Raw genomic sequence first — 23,362 nt, 5'->3', positions numbered from 1 at the left:
AGCAAGAACAAGTTAAGAATAAATGCAAAACTCGACAGCTATACAAGAATACTGTTAAGAATGTTTAAACTCATAATGAACTGAGGCTGATAAAAAGTAAATTCCTTGTATTCTTGGACTAGACCCAAAGAAGGAAACAGAAGAATGGGATCCTACCTATCTGTCCTCTAAATCCTTTGAGGTAGGCTTTTCTATAACCTAGAGTGCATGTCAAGACTATGCCCAGACTTCTCATCTCTTACAAATTGTAGAATAAAACAGTCACTCCTCCCTAGGCTTCCCATCATTTCTAACCCAGCAGCTAGCTATTCCCTGTTAGTGAGGGTAAGATCCAGAACAGGATTTCCCTTTGAGGTTTCCTCTGCCTTTTGACTTTGATAATAGTCTACTGTGTCTTGGTAGAGTGCTTTGAGAGATAACTGGATAACTGAAGTCCCTCATTACTATTATGCCATGTCTCTATACCAGGCCTGTGATATTTTTCAAATCCTCACTTATTTCCTCTTTCTCTCCCTCTGTAGTATACTCCAATGACAAAACGGCTTCAATTTCTCCCTCCATTGATCATCCTTCCTCCCTCTGGTTCTCAGATTTCCTCATATGATTATATCTTCTTAATATAGTGTTAGTCCATCCTCCCTATTACATATCCCATTTCTTTTGAATTAAGTTATTCCTATCTGGAGCCATGATCCAGTAATGGGCTTTATCCTACCAGGTCTCAGTGACACTATCAGGTCAAATTCTCCTCAAATGAGGAATTCTAGTTCTTCTTGCTTGCTGCTTAAACGTTGGGCATTTGTGTACAGTGAAGGCATGTCTCCTGTGACCTTCTGGGTATCTTAACTATTATTATTCTTCCTTTTTTTTTTTATAGTTACTCTCTAGGGTACCTAACTTACTCTTATTCATCTTTGTTAGGTGTACTTCACCTCTGGCTAGGAATCTCTTGTCCCTATATTTTAAACTGTGGTCCAGAAATCCAAATCCCATTCTTCAACACCACCTAATTAGATAGTTGTTCATTTTTCAAAATAACCTTTCTTGCAATCCTTGCCTTCAATGGTCAACAGTGAGGAAAACATAACTTGTGTCTCTATGGTCTTCAGTTTCTTGTCAAATTCTATATCCCCAACATTGGTCCAATATAAATCAAGACATCTGCAGCAGGCACTTTCTGTGATAACCCATTATTTGGATGCTCCCTGATTGAGGAATCACTGACTATACTATGATACATAAATGCAACATAAATATATAATATATAGTACAGTAGGAAACTATGAATAAGGAATAAGAGAAACAACATTTTGATTAATTTTATGATGCAGAGCAAAAATCGCATACACACTCACTCACCCACATATTACAATGTAAATGAAAATGACATTTAAAAGGAAGCTGATTTTCTGATTAAAAGAATGGTCCCAGAGAACTAACAATAAAATTCTTCTGTCTTCTCATCAGAGAGGCAAGGGACTACCAGAGAAGAATGTTACAGACACTATCAGCTGTAGTTACTACACTGGGTGATTTTACTTAATTGTTTTCAGGTGTTACAAAGGTTATATTTCAAAGTGGCGTAGGAGACTATGAGCAGAAATGATTGTGATCCAAAAACAAAAGGTATCAATAAAATTTATATTAACAACACCTCTACACTTAACCCCAACTGCCTCACCAAAAAAACCCCCAAAAAACCAAGCCAAAAAAAAATGGGACAATACCTCTCATTCTGTTAAAATCATAAAGACTTCTATGAGAGATGTGACCAGGGATATGACTTTATTCAATGATTATTAATTAATCATTTACCATAGTCTGCTCTGCTTGGTTTTGATTCCATGAACATTTTGCCTCCCCCAGTATAAACCCAACACCTGGAATCTCATCATCTTGAAAATTAATTCAGCATCCTCAGTTGCCTTTCCTCTATGTCTGGAAAACTGAACAATGAATTCCCCCTAAGGCATCTCTTTATAGAGGATTCAAACTTTTCCAGGTATTTTCATTTACCAACAGTGGCTCTACTTGGTCTCTTTGCTAGAAACACTCTCCTACCCCTTACAGCTTCCTTTTGTGTATTGTCTTCCCCTAGTAAAATCTCTTCCAGTTCTAAAGCTATACTGCAATGATCTAGCATAGGAACTGCAGATAAATAGCGATTTGGGCTTGGAACTGAATAGGAAATCAAATTAGACTGCATACGGTTTTCAGTGATCCCAATTTGCTTGCTGACACATGCCAAAAAACTTTTTAAAAACTTTCTAGGGGGCAACTAGGTGGCACAGTGGATAGAACACTGGCCCTGAAATCAGGAGGACCTGAGTTCAAATCCAGCCTCAGACCAAACACATTATACTTGCTAACTGTGTGACCTTGGGCAAGTCACTTAACCCCAACTGCCTAAAAAAAAAAATTTCTACTACATCTACAAAATTTCCATTTATAAATATATATATATTTCCCCACTTTCCTCCAGTTACAAAGAATAAAAATAAAAGACAGAAAACAGTTTAGCAAAAGTAACCAATGCATCAACTAAGTCGGAGGACATGATATGATACAGATAGTTTCCCTTCTTTGCAGGGGGAGGGATTTCTCATCTCCTCTCTGGAACCAAGCTTGGTCATTAAAATTTTGCAGCACTTAGCTTTTTTTTTTTTTGCTGTTTCCATTTACATTTTTGTAGTCATTGTATATACAATATTCCTGGTTTTGCTTATTATTCCTGAGCTCTGCATGAGTTCAGATAAGGCTTCTCATGCTTTTCTAAATTTTTCATGTTCACTGTTTCTTATGGGAACTAATATTCTGTTACATTAATGTACCACAAACTGTTCTGTCATTCCTTAATCAATGGTTATGTACTTTATCTATAATCTTTGTAAAAGTCTATATTTTTTGCAACAATATTCTGGTAATACTTTATGCCTGCAAATCACAGCACACAGTGAACTTATCTCAGGAAAATCAAATTTCTAAGTCACCCAAAGGGCAATGGAAGTAGTCTGCGTGAAGCATATTACTAATGATGACCTAATGATTAGTAATGATTCAATGAGAATTGATGAGAAAGACAACAGTAAGAATGTGTGTGTGTGTGTGTGTGTGTGTCTAAATGGAAAAAGAAATGTATACAGAATGCCACACTGGTACCCTCAGAGATATTAGAAAAAGCAAAGGAAGGCCCCAGGGAGATCGGTGGGTTCGGATTACACAAGATGACAAGAAGGTGGAAAGTACTCACATCAATGAATATGAACCTTGCTGAGGAGATAAACACATTGATGTTCTATATATGAGGCAATAAACGACACTATAGTGGAAAGGAAGCATTTTCATAATGCATAAGGTAACCCTAATCATACTATTTTATACTATTGGGTGATTTGGAGTTTAACCTCTGTCCTGTTTGAACTAATTAATTTAACCTTTCAAGATAACTGAATAGATGTTAGAATATACCTGAGACATTTCTTTAGGATCATGGTAAATATCAAGCACATTTCATAGGCTAAAGAAGCCAACAATATGTATCACAAGCCTTTGAAAAATGCATTGCCTCAATACGGAATTTAGCTAACACTAGCAAGTATATTTAATGAGATGCTTCATTACAACGAATTCTTGGGAGCAATGCTATTATAACACAGGTGAGCAAGGCTCAGAATAGGAACCTAATGACTATATCTATAATCTGAGGACAAGCCTAGCTAAGGTTGGAGGCATTCATCATCACAGAATGATGGCCACAGTAACTGCTGAAGACCATCTCCTAAAGTCATTTTAATGGAAGAAGTATTTTGCCAATACAATCTTTGATTCTTCAAATAAGTAACTGACAATTATACTGTTGCACTGGGTTTGTAAATGAGCAAGGGCCCAGGTACCTTGAGAAATAGAAAAAAAATCTTACCAAATGAAAATAATTTGGCAGAAAGTTGGTGAAGAAAGGCTAACTATATGTATTTTTTGTAAGGGTATCATTCATACTTTTAAATTTGATTTATTTTTGTTCATAAAATCATTAAGCAATTTGCCAATGGTCAAATGGTCAGTATGTGCCAGAGGGAAGACTTGACCCTTCAGGTCTTCCTTACTCTGAAGTCAGTTCTCTATCCACTAAGCCATGCTGCCTCTCAAATAAGTAAAGGTAGATAATTACAGAAAAAAATAGATAGTAAAACCATAATAATTGGGGACCTCAACAAGACCTTGGTAGAAATCTAAAAAAAAGAGAAAAGTCAATTACTTGATTAGAATTTTGGTTAGAAAAAAGGTATAAGCAACAAAGGGTTCAAATGAAGAAAGGATCTAAATTAAATGGAGATGAAGTAACTCAATCATAAACAATTGATAGGTTAAAAAAATCACAGAAAAAAATAGATAATTTCATCCAAGAAAATACCAACCATAAGACAATGTGCTGAGATGAAGCCAAAGTAAGTTCTTAGGAGAAAATATATCACTAAACACTTTCATCAACAAAAAAAAGAAGAAAACAGATCAATGAAATGGGTATGCATGTAGAAAAAAATTAGAAAGGCAACAAATCAAAAAACTTCAACAAACACAAAAACCATTCTGAAAACCAAAGAAAAGATTAAAATCGAAAGGAAAAAAAAAGCCATTAAAAAAAAAGAGGGAAAGAAAAGGGAACCTAACAAAATAAACTATTAGCTAATTCAGCATTTTCTAAAAAGTAGAAAACCAAATTAGAAACGATTTTACCAAATTATATGCTAACAAAGCTGATAGATGAATACTTACAAAAATATAAAATATGCATATTAACAAAATAAGAAATAGGGAATTAAAACAACCCAGTCTCAGAAAAAGAAACTGTGTAACTCATCAAGGAATTCTCAACCAAAATTATTCCAGACCCAGATGGATTTACAAATGAATTCTATCAAAAAAAGAGAATTCCAATATTGCATAAGCTGAGTGCAATGATAGGGAAAGAAAGGATCCTATAAAATTCCTTCTACAAGACAAATATAGTCCTTATACATAAAATAAGGAGAGACAAAGCACTTTCTCCTTAGCTCCACTCCGGGATCACTAAGTCCTAGTTGGATATTTTAAATGGGATGTCTCATGGGCATCTCAAACCCAATACAGTCAAGCATATTATGCTTTTTCCAGTCACCCAGGTTTGGAACTTCAGAGTCATGATGATACCTAGTATTTATAGCTTTACAATTTGCAAAACACTATATAAATATTATATCATTTGATTCTCACAACAACACTGGGAGGTAAGTGTTATTATCATCCCCATTTTAAAAATGAGGAAACTGAGGCATAGAGAGAGGTTAAGTGACTTGCCCAGGGTCATCCAGCTATTAAGTGCCTGAGGCTGCATTTGACACAGGACTTCCTGACTCCAGGTCCAGTGTTCTATTCAACGTACCAACTAGCAGCCTCTGTAACTAGTTTTCCTTTGTATCTCCTGTTTTCTCTCCCATATCTAAATCAGTCACCAAATCATGCCAAGTTTTCTTTCACAGCCTTCCTTATCTACTTCCCTTGGTTCAGGCTCTCATTGCCTCTGGCCAGCCTCCTAATTGGTCTTTCTGATTCAGATATCTACCCTCTCTAATCCATCCTCCCCACAGCCTTTTGTGTGCTGCCTTCTCCCATTAGATTGTAAGCTCCTTGAGGACAGGGGCTGTCTTTTTTGTTACTTGTATCTTGAGTACTTAGAACAGTGTCTGGCAAATAGTAGGTGCTTAATAAATATTTATTGAATTTACTTTCCTGATTCCAACCAAGCTGCTGGAGCCTCTCTTTAAAAATTACCTCAAACAGCCACATTGTGCAATGACTAATATTGATAAGCTTAACCTTTCCCAGCAGTACAAGGATCTATGACATCTCCAAAGGCCTCTGATGGAAAATGCTCTCCACAACCAAAGAAAGAACTATGGAGTTTGAATGCAGATCAAAGCATACTATCTGCTATTTTTTTTCTCTTATGTTGAGTTTTGTTCCCTCTTTCTGGTGGTTCCTCCTATTGGTTCTAATTCTTACTTACAACATCACTAATGTGAAACTATGTTTGCCAGGAATGTAAACATATAGCCCATATCAGATTGTGCACCGTCTTGAGGAGGGTGGTGGGAAGGAAGGGGGAGAAAAATTTTAAACTCAAAGGCATATGGAAGTGATTGTTGATAAACCAAAATAAATTAATAAAAAATTAAATTAAAAAATAAAAATTACCTCATATTGTGTATATGTTTTATACCCAACAGAATTTAAGCTCCTTGAGGACAGGAACTTTTAAAGAATATGTTTCCCTGGAACCTAGCTTTAATGCCTGGTTGGCCTTAGGCAAGGTTCTTGCCTTCTCTGGGCCTCACTTTCCTCATCTATGAAATTAGGGCTCTAGATCAGATTATCTCTGAGATCCTTCACAGCTGTAAAGTTCTGAAATTGTAAGCATATTCTGAATTTCCTCGTGGCTAATTAGCTTCTTTGTGGTACACTGTCAGGAAAGCCAACTATCTTTAACCAGCTAAGAAGGCAAACTGCAGAGATATCAAAGAAACTCTCTCCAAGATACCAAGAGATAAAAAACATTCTATTATCTTAAAATTTTATTGACTGCCTGATATATGCAGGCTGGGCTCAAACATCTCAGAGGTCAGATTAAGAATTACAAAGTTCAAGGAATACAGATATGCTCAATAATACCTGGACATCATTAATCCAGGCTCTGTTACTAATTGACCATGAACAAGTCACAATCTCTTTGAGCCTTCATTCCTAAAACTATAAAAAAAAAAGGGGTTTGGAACTAGATGATCTTTAAGGTCCTTCCTCTATCTAAATGTTCAATTTTATGATCTAGGCTGGACAGGCATGGGACTGTATAGAAGGTAGGCTTTGAACCTCCCAACTATGATGGGAGAACTGAACTCTAAATTCGGTAATACGGTTTCCCACTCCCCCCACCCACCCACTCTCTCCTTCTTCTACCACAATAAGACAATCCAATTATCCTAGGATTGGCAGAAACTTCATGAGCTCAGAAGGTCTGAAGGCCCTGGGACCAATGAGAGGAACAGTCTGATGTGGCAGCTACAAATGCAGGTTGCTGTCAAGAGGTTTCTACACTGAAAAGGACAGCCAATGAAAAGAAGAGGAGTGACCCACTTCTAACCACATAACCATTAAACAAGTACTAGGAGTGTTTAAACAATGTAGTGCCAAGGTGAAATGACAAGCATCCAATTTTTTTGTCTTGAAAAACTGCTTTGTGTTCTGACGAGGCTTAAATATTAACCTTTCAACTGACTGTTCCAGTAGATAAAAGGTACTGAATTTTGTTCTATAGTTCTGTTAATGTAACTCTTTGGACTTTGCCACCATGCTTCAACAGCCTTCTTCTCCTGCAACTCTGTGATTTAAAGGTATAAAGGCAGAGTCAAGACTTCTTATTAGACCGGCCTTGCAAGCCTTTACAATGTCCCTTTGCCACAAATTATGATAGAGTGAAAAGTATACTGGCCTTGGAGTCAGAAGACCTGGGTTTGAATACCTAGGTATAACCTTGGATATGTCCCTGAGCTTTGTTAAATTTTAGTTTCCTCACCTACAAATTGGGGATGGTAATGTTTTGAGAGCTAAACACCTATTGTCGTATCTTTGCAGCATTTGACACTGTTGAACACGCTGAATACTGTTGATGGTGACATTGTTCTCGTGGTTCTTTTCCTACCTGCTTGACCACTGTTCAGATTCTGTTGGATCATCCTATCATGCCCACTAAATACAGGTACAGCCAAGACTGTGTCTTGGACTCTTCTTTCGCTACTCTACAACCTCTCACTTGGAGAGTTCATCAGCTTCTATGGGTTCAAGTGTCATCAAAACAAATATGACTCACAGGACTATATATCGAGGCACCACATTCCTGTCTTCATGCCTCTGCCCTTTATCTCTTTAGGACCTCCAGTTTCTCTCTAGGCTCAGTTCAAGTGCCATCTTGTACATGAAGCTTTGCATGATCCTCTAGCTACTGACACCTTCCTCATCCCAAATTATCTTCTACCTCTTTGGATATACATGTATATGCACAAGTTTTTCTCCCCTGACTAGAATGCAGTTACTTGAGGGCAGGGACTATTTCACTTTTGTCTTTGTATTATGTGCAAAGTACAGAATGCTTGTTGATTAAAAATTATGATGAGAAAAGTGCTTTCCACAGCTGAAAATAAAAAATAACTTTAAGATAAATGATGGCAATATTACTATTAAAGTTCTTAGTCTTAGTTGATAAGAATGCAGTCACATTCCCACACTTATTATTAAATGTGTAGCCAAATCTTCAAGGCTAAGCACACCCTATTATACCCTACAGCTTCCCTTTTGTATGATTCCATATTTCCCTTCTCTTTCCAAAATCCTTAATGTAGTACATTTCTGGCAAATTAAATATATGATGTTGCATAAAATAAAGGAAAACACAGAAAAATTCAGTAAATCTCAAAACACTGGACCATGTAATGCTCTTCTTACCAATCAATGTGCATTTGTAACATTTAAAAATGCTGCACTAACTCTGATGAAATTTTCTTCATCTCTCTCTTCTGCTGAAATATGCTTTCCCTCTTAAAATTGCTTGGCTTTCTCCTATAATATTCCCCAGATTAACCTGCTCTCCAAACAAAGTTATAATTAGTTAAGTACTTGCTTATATGTTTTGGTTATGTATTTTCTTAAGATTTCCTTTTCTCCCATATATCTGGTCCTTAAGGGTAAGTGCTGTCTGCTTAATTTGTATTTCCAGAGAGCACCTAATACATGCCATCTTACATTTGTTCTTTATGAAAGTTAGTTTTGTTTATGAAAGTCTTATTTCAGGATTACAGCTCCAGCTTTTACCTTTCCTATTAAGAAGTAAACGAGAGATTCTTTGGGAACAATCTGTTTCAATTCTTCAAGTTCCTGTAAAGCAGACTGAAAGAGAGAAAACACAATTAAGTCTCAGAATAATAGAAAAAATGTTACAAGTTCTTAACAAAAAAAATTACTGGTTTATAGATTTTTAAAACCATCTTAAAAACTCCCTCCAGCTGTATTTCAGTATTCTTCATTTCTGACTGGCAACTATTAAAACAAAATGCATACACCAATAAAGCTAAAGAAAAAGGAAAGTGGTCAACTGAAAAACATTATTAACAAAAGAGAAAATAAATCTTTGGTTCATCATTTTAGGTTAAAGATCCTCATAAAAACTGCTAACAGTCCTGGTCTAATCTGAAATGCTATGAATATTCTTCCTCTGTAACAAAGTCAAGTTCTTTGAATACTCCCCTAAGCCAAACTTAAATTAGCCTGGTATTCCATCTTTAAAGTAAAAAGGAAAGCGATAGTTTCCCTGCAGGTTTTGTTTTAAAGTTGCCATTTTTAAAACTGTAACTTAGAGGCTGTTTTGAATATACTACCACTCTTTCTAATATACAAATATATATTAACATTAAACTACTGGGAAGGGAAAAACAAGAAAACAAAATAAAAATCTTATATCTAAACAGCTTTAGAGTGAAAAAGTGAACCGAAAGTTGAAAGATGGAACTGTGTTTTTATTTATAGATGAGAAAACACCAATGAAAGGCAATGGCCAAAGACAGTGAAGATGTCAAATGGGTAATAAAGGTGTCAGTGAATGGGGAAGTCTGGCTCTGGAAGGCAGCAATAAGTCTAGTAAAGTACCTTATACAAACTATATACTCAAATACCTATTGAATGAATGAATGAATATAAGGAAAAAGTAATACTATTTTTTATACATTCTTGAAAAAAATTTTAGTTTTTTCCCTCTTTTTAAAGCTTAGAAAATAAGGCACCCCCTCCCTCTTTCAGAGAATCTATATTTATATACTGATGATATGCATACTCCAAATGTTTAAGAACATTAATCTTAAGAAAATAAAATGAAGCATCCCTTGGCTTTTACAAATTTTAAAATTATAATTACAGACAACAAGGTCATTTAAAACTAAGAGCTGATGATCACTCTACTTTTTTTTTTCAGTATTCTAAATTCTTTTATTATCCCAATTGCCAATTGAAAGAACAAGCCATAGGCCAACAGTAGCTTTCTAAATCAGAACAATTTCACAACAAAATGAACTATTTAAGCACTCCACTTTTTGTAGTGTTCTTAGGGACATGGATGAGGACTGGCCTGGGATTTCATTGGTGTAGGGAACTCCAGGGTGAGGTAACTCCCTCTGCCCAACTAGGCTGGCACCATCTCTGGAATTTATGATCAAACTTGCCCAGGGAAACACGGTAAGTGTCAGAGGTCACACAGCCTCCAAGGCTGACTCTATCCACCACATAAGTGAGAGGCACTTGATAAGCATTTGTTAAACTGAATGATCAGTTAATTGTTTTAAATTATTTTTGTTGCTTTTTTGTGTGTGCGTGCTACAAGAAGAACAACAGGTCAATGCATCTCTAATCCTTTTCCTCTTTCTAACTACTGGTTGGTCTTGAGAGAATGAAATCAAAGGGAAGTATGGGCTCCATGCACCTGTGCAAAGAGATGGACAAGACTGACTTACAGGACTGTTCAGGAATGACTGTCTTGCTTCCTTTCTACCACACAGAGGAATGTGAGGCTTTGTAGACATAGAGGATGAGAACTAAAAGAAGAATGTGCTACATAAAAGTCTCTTGATAATAACAGTAGTCAAACCTCATTAGATAAGGGACTAATGAAATTATTATAAGGCATCTGACACCTTCATATTTTAAAGGACTCTTCGACAAGAGGCCTAATCAAAACAACACAACACTTCAGAAATAATAACGGTTTTCCTTCTTCTGCATTAGACTTAAAAATTTGTTCAAACTCTTAGAAGCACACATTTGAATGTACATATAAGATATATGGCATTGAAGAATATCCAATAGCAAGGCCAAACCATCAAATTTTAGTTATTAAATAACAGGAATGCCACAGCTTTTTTTACATAAATCTCTTCTGGCATAATCTTAGATTCTGTCCTTGTCAGTATGATAATTTGAAATGAAAGCATACTTTTTGAGAAATATAGGTATCTGGTTAGAGTAAATTTTATAGATTTCAAGTTTTGCAATTGAATGACCTGAAATAAGTCATTTGCTCTCAAACACATACATCTACTAAAATAAGGATATCATCATTTCAATGATATGTAGATAAAGGAGAACTACTATTATTGATTAAATGTTCTAGGTTTGGGGAAATATTCTGTTGTTCTTCAATATACTCAGCATTCAGGTTGTGCTTAAAATATATTTACAATAGATATTAAGGATATTTTACTTAAGCATTTAGAGTATCATTGTTTATCAACACCATGCATTATCACAATAATTATTATATATGGCACTTTACATTTTACAAAGTGCTTTCCTCTTAACGAACTTGTGAGATCAGCAGTGTATTAGTTCCATTTTATAGATGAGGAAACTGAGGTTCAGAGAGCCTCACTTGACCATAAGCACAAAGCTCATAAGTGGCAAACAAAACAAAATAAAATAAAATAGGTTTCCTGATTCTAAATCCAGGTCTTTTTCCATTATATTGTTTTACTTCTAGAACAGATCACTTAAGTTCTTGTGAAATTCTGGTTCTACTGTTCTAAGAAAATTCTATCTTTAATATTCAATTTAAGAGTATTACTAATAGGTTTAGCTTATAAAGGAAAATGTTTTAAGAACCATCTTGCAAAAACATCAAAAAACAAAATGAAAATACTCATGCAATTACTCCCCCTAGTGGATAGTAAAATGACAGAATTATTGAGTCAAAAAGTAGAGAGCTTAAAATTTTAGTGAAATGAAGTGGCTAAACTTTGAATAGGATATTACAGGGACCAACAACTTTTAACTGAAAGATCAAGCTGAGGTCTACTAATCCTGGGTCCTCCATCTCTGGTTCACTTGACAGTTTCTGATCATGAGGTTAATCTGTTTTCCAAGCCTCAGGTTGATACAGGAGTATACTGCCAAGCAAAAATACATTTTCATGACATATAGCTAAATCATAAGTGAGTGGAGGGCTTGAGATTCAGTTAAGTAAGAGGCTATTGCCTCTAAATGGCCACATGGCCACTGCTACCACCACTGTCTGTATACCACCTGACCAGAAATTTCCGGAAAAAAATTTTAAGGGCTGACTTAATCTATGATATATTCATACCTGGTATATTATCTCTTATGATGGTTCTCATGCACAATAAATTTAAATCAAATCCTTCTATTGGCATAATTGCAAAAGAAAGAAGATAATTTCTTGAGAAAACAGAAATCCTCACTGAAGCATAAGCTGAATAATAGTAACAGAAATAAGATGATATGAGACCAAAAAATATGGTAGATTACAGTGTCAAAAATGTCAAAGAGGAAAGTACAAGGGAAAGTCTGAAGTAGAAAAGTAATACTTAGATTTCTGAGAAAGGAACCAAATTAAGCAGAAAGAGATAGTAAGACTAGCAAGTGTCTATTACTGTCCGAAGATAGTATCAAAAGAGGAATAGGAGAGGAGCATAATAGCTAGACAAATTAGAGAGATTTTGACTCCATTAAAGTCTTCATCCATGCCTTATCAAAGCAAGGAAGCAACCTAGAATTCTCCAATGCTATGCCAGCTGAGCACAGACTCCAGCAGGTCCTACTAAGCTTGATCACAAGTTCAGTTACAAACTGACCAGAGAAAATGTAGGTAGGTTTATCACCAGAGTAGGCCAACAAATGGTGATTGTTTTTGATCAGAGCAACTCATAAAATTATCCACCAAGGGGTAGAAGAATTGTAGTCTACATCAGTAGAAGTCTACATATAGTCTACAGATGAAATCATAGGTTCTTGCAGCATGATACTCAAATGCCTTTATGCAGAAAATTCTTTTTAGTAACATTTAATGTTGTGGGACAAGATAAAAACCAATGGGACAAGAACAGGAAAGAAACAAACTTCTAGGAAGAAAGATCCAATTAAAATGGAAGTCTTTGGCTCCTTTTCTTTTTTTGCACCAAGTATTTTCAGTAAGAAACTAATCTGAATTCCTTTGGCTCACTGTCTCAACTTCTAGCTGCTTATGACAGACTGAATCAAGAAAAAAATTTGCATTATTTTATGTAAGTCTCTTCTCAATTTTTTTTTCTGTTCTCTTCCTCCTCCCTCCTTCGTCACCCATTTCTTTCCTCATTACAACTTCTTTTATCAATTTTTACCCTACACTTTAGCTCCTCCTCCCAATAGAAGAGAGTAAAATGGGAAAAAAGGCATATTCTATTGCTACTTATGCATTTATTTCAATGCTTAAATGTCCAATTCACATCTACCTTACCTGATTTAAGAAGGTTACTACCTCAACGGCAAAATAATCTGTTCTGTCAACTTGTAAATATCTGTGGGTGCTCCAAAAAGTGAAACATTAAAAATGAAGTAAAAAGAAGTATAGAAATGTCATTTATGTCACAAAATGTCCAATATTAAGTACTGAAAAAAACTGTAATCCTACAGTTCAGAAAGAAGCCAAAGTCTAACTTACTTAGACTTTGAGACTATAAAAAGAAAACAAGACTCAAATTGCAGAAAGTCCAGGCTAGAAAACAATAACCATCCAGAGGAAGACCCCATATACCAACTAACTAATCAATCAATTAACATCTATACTAACTTTTATACAATATTTTATGTTGCCTAACTTACCTTATATTTTTCATTTGCAAATAAAACCGAGGCTCTGTGGAATTTGCATAGAGGGTTCTTGGGATCAATAATGATAGCTTTGTTTAAGGTATCCAAAGCCTTTTCAGATTTTTTTAGTGCATGCTGAACCTATAAGAAATATTAAGAGAATAAAGTTTCATGCTCTTTCAATTTTCCAAAAGGAGATATAGTATAATGTAGGGTTGAACCAAATCTATTATAAAAGAAATTAACACTCTCCCCCACACACACCCAAGGTAGTTCAATGGAGACATCTTTACTATTTAGTCAGACTGTTTGGACGTTTTCACTGGCCACTCACAGAATTTCTAAGTAGTGAGGTTGTACTTGCATTAAAGACCATGTTTGTGCTGGGCAAGCATCTGATATAATCTATGCAAAAAAGTGACACTCTTGTTTTCTCTTCACAATTCAAAAACCCAAATTTTAGAGAGATCAGTGATAATATTAACTAATACCTTTCTTCTCTAAAATAATGAATGTGAAATTATGTACATATAAAACATAACTTGGTGTGCAACAATTTTTCCAAAACAAAAATAAGCATAATTTCTTTGATTTTGCTCTAATATGTCTAGTGCCAACTTTACCATATTCCCAGAATCCCTACCAGCAATTATGGGTTCTGGTCCAAAATGTTACATGGCTAAATGATTTTGGCAAATGTCAAGGTAAATGAATACTTATTTAGCATTATCATCTAGATGATTTGTTAAAAAATCAATAATGGTTCACATTTATGTAGTATTTTTCCATGTACAAAACATGCTTTCTTCACAATTCCGTGAATTAGAAGTATTATTAGCCATCTTTTAAGATGAAAAAAATAAACTTGGAGAGACTGAATCAATGATCAAAAGATAAAAGCACAGTTTGCAAAAATCATTTCTATGTTTCTGGCTCTACACTGTCACTCTCTAAAGATCTCAGAATGAGATGAACGCTGGTGTGAGGCTTAACCAAAACAAAAACACCAATAATGAGAAATAAAAAGCATGAAAGTATTGCCCACTTCTGATTGCTAAGCTACTGTCTATGCAATGATTCTAGGAAATATTGTTTTTTATCAGGTACTCAAAATGTGCTACATAGAAAGCTAAGACTAGAATTACAGAAACTGAGAGGTGAAAGGGTGCTTGGAAGCCAGCTAATCTAACTTATAACCAAAAGGAATCATCTCCTACAAAATATCCAAAAAGTGGTCATCTAGTCTCTTCTGAAAGACCTCCAATGAAGTGGGAAACTATTATCTCTTGAAGCAGTCCATCTGACTTTTAGATAGCTTCAATTGTTTGGAAGTTTTTCCTGATCCTAAATACCAGGTATTTAAAAGAGATAAACAGCCTACCCTTGGCTACATGAAGTTTCTGTTGTAAATGGACTATTTGGCATTTCATGTTTGCCTATTCTACAGTAACTTGTTGAGGAGTTAGCAGATTTCTGTATTGCCCTTGGAATTTGCACAGTGCTCTGCATAGAGCAGCCACTAAATAAGTGTTTGTTTAGTTGAATTCATTTAAATGAATTTCCATATTTTTTGGGGGGGGAAGAGCATTTTTTACTCAGATAACACGTATAAAATAAAACAAAACAAAACAAAACATCATGCCTCTCAGGATAAGCTGATCACCTGAAATCACCTGCTGATTCAATTTTTAATACAACACCCTCAACTGCCTCTTGCTCTGATTAGAGGGCTAAAAGGTACAGCATTAAATTCCTCTCAAATCCTTCCTTTAAAGAGGGCTCAGAACTGAACTTTCCAGATAACTCTCCATTTTTTACCAGCATCTGTTTGGTTTTGACTCTACGGAACATCATCCCTGCCCCCCAACCACCCCAGCTTCCTTTTGCATTGTCTTAAAGGCAGGAACTGTCTTTCTTATTTGCTTAATAAACGTGTACTGAATCAGTCTAAAACAGAAAGCTACTTACAACTCCAATATGACAAAGTAGAACTGAACTTTGAGGGTTGATATCAAGTGCTTTTTGGAAATGCATTTCTGCAAGGCTGAATTTTTCTTGTTTGTAATAAATCATTCCCAACCCATACCTGCAAGTACAAAAGGAAGTATTATTTCAGTTCAACTGTTAGGAATTTTTAGATGCTAATCTTGCTGAAGATGTAACCAAAAATTCATACCCTGGGACTTCAACGAAAAGGAATTAGTCAGTGACAAAACACTGGTGATCTTGTAGTGAGGTGAAAATCAAACTAGTAAGGTGGGTAGCTAACTACTTTTAGAAACATCTTATTAATAGAGCCCATGCAGTTAGGTATTTGTCTTCAAAATTTTATGAAAAATAAAAAATGTAGAACTTTAGAAAATATTTTAACAAGGAAGCAATATAGTAGCTTACATGTTAAATGTGTTGGAAATCTCTATGTTTTTGCCTTCCATAGCAATGTAGTTACATGACTATATCAGGTAAACAGTATTTGTAATTAAAAACAACATAAAAATGCATTTAATATTATTGTTCATGTATAGCCTACATACTGATTACTTGCCATGTTGGGGAGTGGTGAAGGGAGGGAAGGAAGAAAAAAATTTGGAACTCAAAATCTTATAAAAGTGAATGTTGAAGAACAACACAAAACATCTAAGATCAGCTATCTTATGTATTTAAGCACCAAAGGGAAAAATAAAATTGAACTAATTAAACTGTAAAACCCAACAGAAAAAATGGATTTAAAGTTTTATATATTACTGAGTATTTCCAATATTATCAAATTATAATCTCTTATTAACAAAATCTTATTTCACTGAATTACATCAACACCTCCCCTTATCACTTAGTCTTTTAACTCAATCAGGCAAAACAGTAAGTAGTTGGCTGACAAACACAGTGCTGAGGGAAGGAGAGAAAAACAAAAACCTATTCTTACTTATATTTGTAAGAAATAAGACTGGAAAGAATTGTTTCCCCAAGGAATATCAAAGAAAGTGGATGCTATAGAAATAAATAAAAATTAAATGTCATTTGGCTGGAACCACATCAGGAATATTTTTCAATATAGTTGAGCTGCCACTTATCCAGTTAGTGAAATACCTAAGCCCCTTGCTCCCTTCCAGTTTTCTTCTTACCTTTTAACTATTGGTCATTCTAATGCTTTAACAAAAATAATAAAAAATGCTTTAATCAAAATGGAAATAACAAATTTGTTGTTATTAGTTATTAGCAGCCCTCATTAGGATACTTGGTATGGGTAAAGGTTAAAATGAAAATTTGATGTTTTCTCTAATAGTTATGATTAGGCTCAGCTAAGGTTTGGTTTTATGTGTGTTTCATATAAAAAAAAATTTGGCTAAACATTTAACCACCACCAAGTGTTGTTGCAAGTAAGACCTTTGATAGGTAATAGATAGTTTACTAGATGAAAGCAACTTTCAGAAATAATACAACAGAAAACTTTCTGAAATATCAACACTGTCATTAAGATGTTTTAGTATTTACTTACCATGCATTATAATGTCTAGGATTGACTCTGATTGCATTTCTAAAACAGGCTAATGCTTTATCTAGTTCTTCAGTTAACACGAATTCATGACCCAACAGTGTATAGGCATAAGCATAATTTGGATCAACTTGGATAGCTCTCTGGAAGAATTTAATTGCAATATCATGTTCCCTTTGCAAACTGAAACAGTTTCCTGCAGCACACCAGGCCTAATAAAACATAATAAAAATATATCTAAGACATGTGTTTACATAACAAAAATACCTAAACTCACAAAAATCCTAAAATCTTTTTATATCATAGAGCTAATTCAATTAGTCAGTCTGAATGGTATTTTTTATTCTAGTGCATCAGTATAAGAGTGTACTGTCACGATACTTTGCAGATACTACTGAATTATAAAAATAAAAGAGAACAACTACCTATAAAGACTTAATAAGTGTTCATGAATGAATGAGTGAATAAGTATTTCAACTAAACATGTTCTGTTTCATGAAACATCTCATTAACAGGAGTAATATTCCAGTCAATTCTCTTAACAATGAGATTATCTGCCTTGTGATTTATTGATTTTAATGGGGTTTCCTCTCAACAATTTACATTCAATTCAACAGTACCCACTATGTGAACAGCACTCTGCTAGTCACTATTGTGGCACATTTGGATCTTGGTATGGGTGCGTGGAAATGACTGTAAGATTCAGAAATGGAAGGAACTTTAGGCAACCACCCCTTCCATTTTACAAAGAGGTGACTGAGGCCTAGGGAAATTAAATCATTTGCCCATACTCATGTGGACAGAATTAGCAGAGCTAGGATTTGAGTTTGTATGTGGGTAGGACCAACAGAAAATGGTTACTGCCACCCCACTGTCCCCTCCACCCCGCTCCGTCTCTGTAGGGATCAGATTTGACTCCACATATAAAAGTGTTAACATCAACATGCCTCAGGTGAATTTTTATCCATGTCAGTTAAGTCCTTTGAAAGAACTGAAAGAGCAACATCTTTTTGAAGATGCCAAAGTGTTGTTGAATAGATCTCTAGGCCTTCTACTCGGTAATTTTCGATCCGTCTCACTTCTGAGAATATTCGTTCTGCCTGAAATAGGAATGGAAACCAGTCAGAAAGAACAAAACAGGACACCTCAGTGCAGAGATCACACTGCCTGCACTGCTCTAAAGGCACTGTCATGTACAAGCTTTGTACGTGTACTTCTTACTTCCCAGGCTAGATGATAAGATCTGATGGAAGGAAAAACATCTTAACTCATCCTTGTATCCCCCCTCAGAGTACTTGGCACAGCATAGTGCACAGAAAAGGCATTCAATAAGTATTCACTGAATGAAGGACAGGAAGTACCAGAAGGTCAGAGCTCCCTATCAGTTTGAAGATCATCCACTCCACTATTATGAGTCCCAGAAACTTGACATTTTTTCCCCTGATGTCTAAGATTTCAAGTAACATAAAGATACCCCTAAATTCCTACTTTAGTCATCCTTCCTAAGATCCCAGTATACCAGCCCATTCTTTGTTCAACTGTCAAAATAATATTCCTAAACCATAAACCTGTCCATGTTACTTTCCTGCTCAAAAATCTCCCGAGATTGTTGCCTTCAGGAAAAAATACTTCTTAGCCTGACATTCAGTACATTGCACAATGTCCTTTTCTACACTTATTTCACATTACTCTCCTTCAAATACTCCCTGTTCCACTCAAATTGGACTACTTGTTTTTAACAACAACATTTATAAAGTGTTTTGAGGTTTGCAAAGGGGCAGCTAGGTGGCGCAGTGGATAGGGGGCCAGGCTGGAGTCAGAAAGACTCATCCTTCTGAGTTCAAATCTGGCCTCAGACACTTCCTTAGCTGTGCGACCCTGGACAAGTCACTTAACCTTGTTTGCTTCACTTTCCTCATCTGTAAAATGAGCTGGAGAAGGAAATGGCAAGCCTCTCCAGTATCTCTGCCAAGAAAACCTCAAATGGGGTCATGAAGAGTTGGACACAACTGAAAAGGACTAAACAACACATACATGTATAGCCTCATTTATATAATGAGTTGGTTGATCCTAAATGCTCTCTAAAGGTTTCTTCTAGTTCTAAATGCTATGGTCCTATATATAAGGTCAAGAGTCAAAGCCTGCTCTCTATGCTTTACTATGGTACAGTATGTGTACAATATAATCTCTAAGCATATTTATCTAGCAATACTGCTTTTACCTCTAAAAAAAAATTATGTGAACACCCACTAATAAATATAGCAAATTTGGCAATTTGACTATTAGTTGTAAATGTTCTGTGTTTAAAAATAAACCAATTAGTATTGTTACCACATAAAATCTTTTTGGGAGGAGGAGAAATTATATTTTTGGTATATTGTTCACTTTGATTAAATAATGCTCTTTCTTCCTCCTATCAAAACTGATGAAAAAAAAAAGGGGAAAGGGGATGAAAATATAGCAGTAAAGATCTTGATGATTATTTTTTCATGCTATGTATATCTAACATGCAAAACTTATTCTTATATACCAGAAATTCACTCTAATAATCAAGTTTGCACAAAGCACTCTGGATATTCCTATGGTTTCAACAGTATATCTGATGATCCATCATACATGATCTCCTTATGCTTTCTACTTAACTTTGCTGTAAAGAAAAGTGCTTTACAAACCTTAAAGTACTATATAAATATTAGTTATAATAGACTATCCTGGAAATGTGTAATTTTCCATCTTTGCCTTGCCTAATCCCAAAAGAGATAAACTTATCTACCTCTCAAAATAAGGAAGAACAGTTTCCCCTAAGTTATAAAGGAGAAAAATCATAATACTATTTCAGGGACATTATAGTCTAAATATTTCAGCCTTATCCAGGGATTAAGCTGGAAATTTTCACTAGCCTACAGAAGAAATCTCTGCCTGTCTGTATGCTTGTTTGTACATATGTGTTTGTATACTCACCTGCATATATTCTGACAGTTCAAAGTACGCTCTTCCAATCTGGCACAGTACCCAACCGGTATTATAGTGGTGAGAAGGGAGGTGGCTCAGTATGTTTATCGCTTCTTTGCAGTTATAGGAACACAAAGCTAAGTAACCTTTCCCCATATCACGAAGAAGGCTCATCAAACCTTCTAGGAGAAAACAATACAGTAAACAAAGTAAAAGAGCACAGTAGAACAGCATAGTACATGGATATAGCTACTATGTACTGAAAAGTCTCCTGGTCTTCCAAGGAAGAGGTAGGCAGGTGGCTCAGTAGATAGAGAAATGGGTCTGGAATCAGGAAGACCTGAGTTCAAATTCAACCTCAGACACTTACTAGCTGTGTGATTCTAGGCAAGTCACTTAACCTGTTTGCCTTAATCCACTCGAGAAGGAAATGGCAAACCATTCCAGTATCTCTGCCAAGAAAACCCCCTGGACAGTATTAGCGAACCATGATCCATGGGGTCACAAAGAGTTGAGTATAACTGAATGATTGAACGACAACTTCTAAAGAAAGGATATTTATGGAAGACATTAGGGCATCTGAATGAAAGTAGCATAAATAATTTAGAGTGACAAGTGAATCTATTTGAAGCAGATGTAAAGACATTATAAAAGACTTAAAACAGACCTGCTGCTGCTTTCTGAATAGTGAAAGCTTGGATCTGTGGTGTTACTGTGGATATTTTTCCTTCTGAAATGATAGAAGAGTCCAATTTTGTAATTTCCAGGCTATCATTTATGTTTGGTTGAGTTATTCCTCCTTTATTAGTCTTGCTTTTTGTTTTCCTGTTTGGAATTTTAGGTGGAAACTTCATTTTTAACTTTTTACTATTCTCCTGCAAAGAGAGGGAAAAAAAGACTTTTGGGACATCCTATAGATATCCCAGATAACTGGAATATAAACAGATGTGCATATTTGAACAAGCTAAATACTGTCTTCCATGAGATGAATGGCACTAGCTACTAGCTTCTTCCTAGGGCTGTCACTGTTTTTTGTGATAACTGGATTTTTACATAAATTTTCCTTCAGGAAATAAGCTTTTTCACAAGGAATATATTCTTTAATCACTAATTTTAAATGCAACAACAGGCAGACTGACAAATCAGAGTCATTATAATCAGTCAACAGAAGTATAGTTGCTGGTGGCAAGTACATATATGCTTGAATTTATCAAAAGAAGAAAAAAAGCATATGAAATACTACACGGGTGCTTGAAGGCTAATGAACTAATTGCCAATATTAAGTGACCTTCATTAAGAACCATACAATATTTCCCCTCCAGGTGTCATAGGATGACTTATAAGGGACCCACAAGGCTTGTCAAAGACAGTTTTTAAGACCAGGCATGGCAGTGCACACTGGTGGTACTGGGAAAGGACGGCGGAACTCAAGTTTGGGAGCTGAGCTACAGTTGCACGAATGCCAATAAGGTGTCTACACTAAGTCTGGCACTAATATGAGCAGCCCCCAGGAGTGAGGGATCATCTGGCTGTTTAAGGAGGAACAAACTGGCTCAGGTTAGAAACACAGAGCAGGTAAAAGCTTCCATATTAGTACTGGCATCAGGCCTGTGAGTAGCAGCTTCAATTCCAGTCTGGGCAAGACAGGGAAACCTAGTCTCAAAAACAAAAACAAAACAAAACCAAACCAACAATAATCAAAAAACCCAGAGAAAGAGTGAGAGATAGTTTTGAATACCTAGAATGATTTTAACTTCCAAAATGGTCACGTAAAGAAGTAACTCTCTACTAGAAATGGAGGACTCAATGAACAAAAATTCTACAGTATAGTAAGTATTAAATCAGTTACCTTGGTTGTAGAGCTGTCACTTGTAAAAAGTCGTGAGCTTCTTCGAGGCAGTGCATTGGGTGGAGCAGCAATAGTGGGGCTCAATACCTGAGGTGTTGTACTATTAAAAAAAAAGGTTTATTAAAGAAATGATATACTTTAAAAAATTCATCTCAGAAGTTAAATGCTAATTACTGTTTCAACTCAAGAGATACTAAGAAAATTAGATGTGAATTCAAGAGGTGATGACTTCGGCTTTTTTCCCCATTTCTATTAAAGTGCAACATTTAAATTTTGTATGTTACAGTAACATTGCTGAGGCACAGCAATCTTTTATTTGAAATTGCTATTCTAAACCTCATATGCACTAAGACTCCAGGGCAACAAACTCATTCATAATCCATTTTATCTTAATTATCTTAATATCTATCTTCACTATAGTAAGACTAAGGCAGTAGGAAAACAGCTGGGCCAAGAACACATTCGGAAATTGTTGCTAACATAAACACTAATGTTAACATGTACATCACCTCCTCAAAAGAATTCTTTAATCCACACCAATGCATCACCACAAGGCTTAAGAAAATAGAACTTTTATAGCCCACTACACTAGGAATTAGAAGACCATGCCACGCTCACAAGTCAGCTAAGCTTGGGGTAAGTCACTTAACTGCTCTGAGCCTCAGTTTCCTCATCCGTAAAATGGAGATGCCTCATAAGGGTGTTGTGAGGATCAAATGAAACAATATATCTTAAAGAGTTCTGAAAACTACAAAGTGCTAGACAAATTTAAGTATATCAAATTACACAGGGAATTAATGCCTTTGTAAAAAAACACCACTGAATACAGCAAACATTTATGCCTTGAGTACCCTTCCTTTTGAAGCTCTATGCTATATGCTAGGGACACAAGGATGAAAAAGAACACAATTCCTGCTCTTCAAAGAGCTTACAATCTAGTATATTGTATGTATGTGTGTGGTGGGGATGGAGAGTTGGGGTGGGAAGAGAAAGGAAGGACAAGACACATACATAAATACCTAAATGTCTATGTTAGAGAATTACATAGGAAAGGTAACAGCAGTATGAAAAGAAATGAGGAATCACTTCTAACTAGAAGTATAAGGGAAGGATTCACAGAAGAGGTGGCAATGTGAAGGAAGAAAAGGGTTTTGGAAGGGGGAGGTGGGGAGCAGGGAGCAAATTTTCATTTCAGACCCATTGGAAGGCAGTGGTCCAGCACTATGGACAACATGATGGCAACATTCAGCCTATGGAAGAAACTGGTTATGGCTACAAATCTCTCATAAAAAGAACACTGGTAAGTGCCCAGGGGCACCAGATACCAGATAGGTGGGGGAATATGTAGAAGGAAA

At 35.6% G+C, this 23,362-nt stretch overlaps 1 protein-coding gene across 5 annotated transcripts in view; it reads right to left on the bottom strand.

Annotated features, from left to right (window-relative positions):
• The window catches only part of CDC27 (cell division cycle 27), a 105,799-nt gene that overhangs the window by 10,328 nt on the left and 72,109 nt on the right, over window positions 1-23,362 (bottom strand). For 3 of the 5 annotated variants that reach the window (XM_020997534.2, XM_020997532.2, XM_020997541.2), the window contains 8 exons: window positions 22,008-22,107; window positions 20,826-21,033; window positions 20,168-20,340; window positions 18,154-18,306; window positions 17,210-17,418; window positions 15,682-15,799; window positions 13,726-13,854; window positions 8,899-8,973 (listed from right to left, as the gene is read on the bottom strand). In XM_020997534.2, the coding sequence (XP_020853193.1) occupies window positions 8,899-8,973; window positions 13,726-13,854; window positions 15,682-15,799; window positions 17,210-17,418; window positions 18,154-18,306; window positions 20,168-20,340; window positions 20,826-21,033; window positions 22,008-22,107 (1,165 nt within the window). The remainder of the gene's footprint in view (window positions 1-8,898; window positions 8,974-13,725; window positions 13,855-15,681; window positions 15,800-17,209; window positions 17,419-18,153; window positions 18,307-20,167; window positions 20,341-20,825; window positions 21,034-22,007; window positions 22,108-23,362) is intronic. The other 2 variants (XM_020997535.2, XM_020997533.2) reach the window with 1 other exon arrangement.

This window comes from Phascolarctos cinereus, unplaced genomic scaffold (assembly GCF_003287225.1).
Source record: "Phascolarctos cinereus isolate Bilbo 61053 unplaced genomic scaffold, phaCin_HiC Scaffold_5;HRSCAF=322, whole genome shotgun sequence".
Classification (NCBI taxonomy): Eukaryota; Metazoa; Chordata; class Mammalia; order Diprotodontia; family Phascolarctidae; genus Phascolarctos; species Phascolarctos cinereus.
This window is presented reverse-complemented; position numbering and strand designations above follow the sequence as displayed.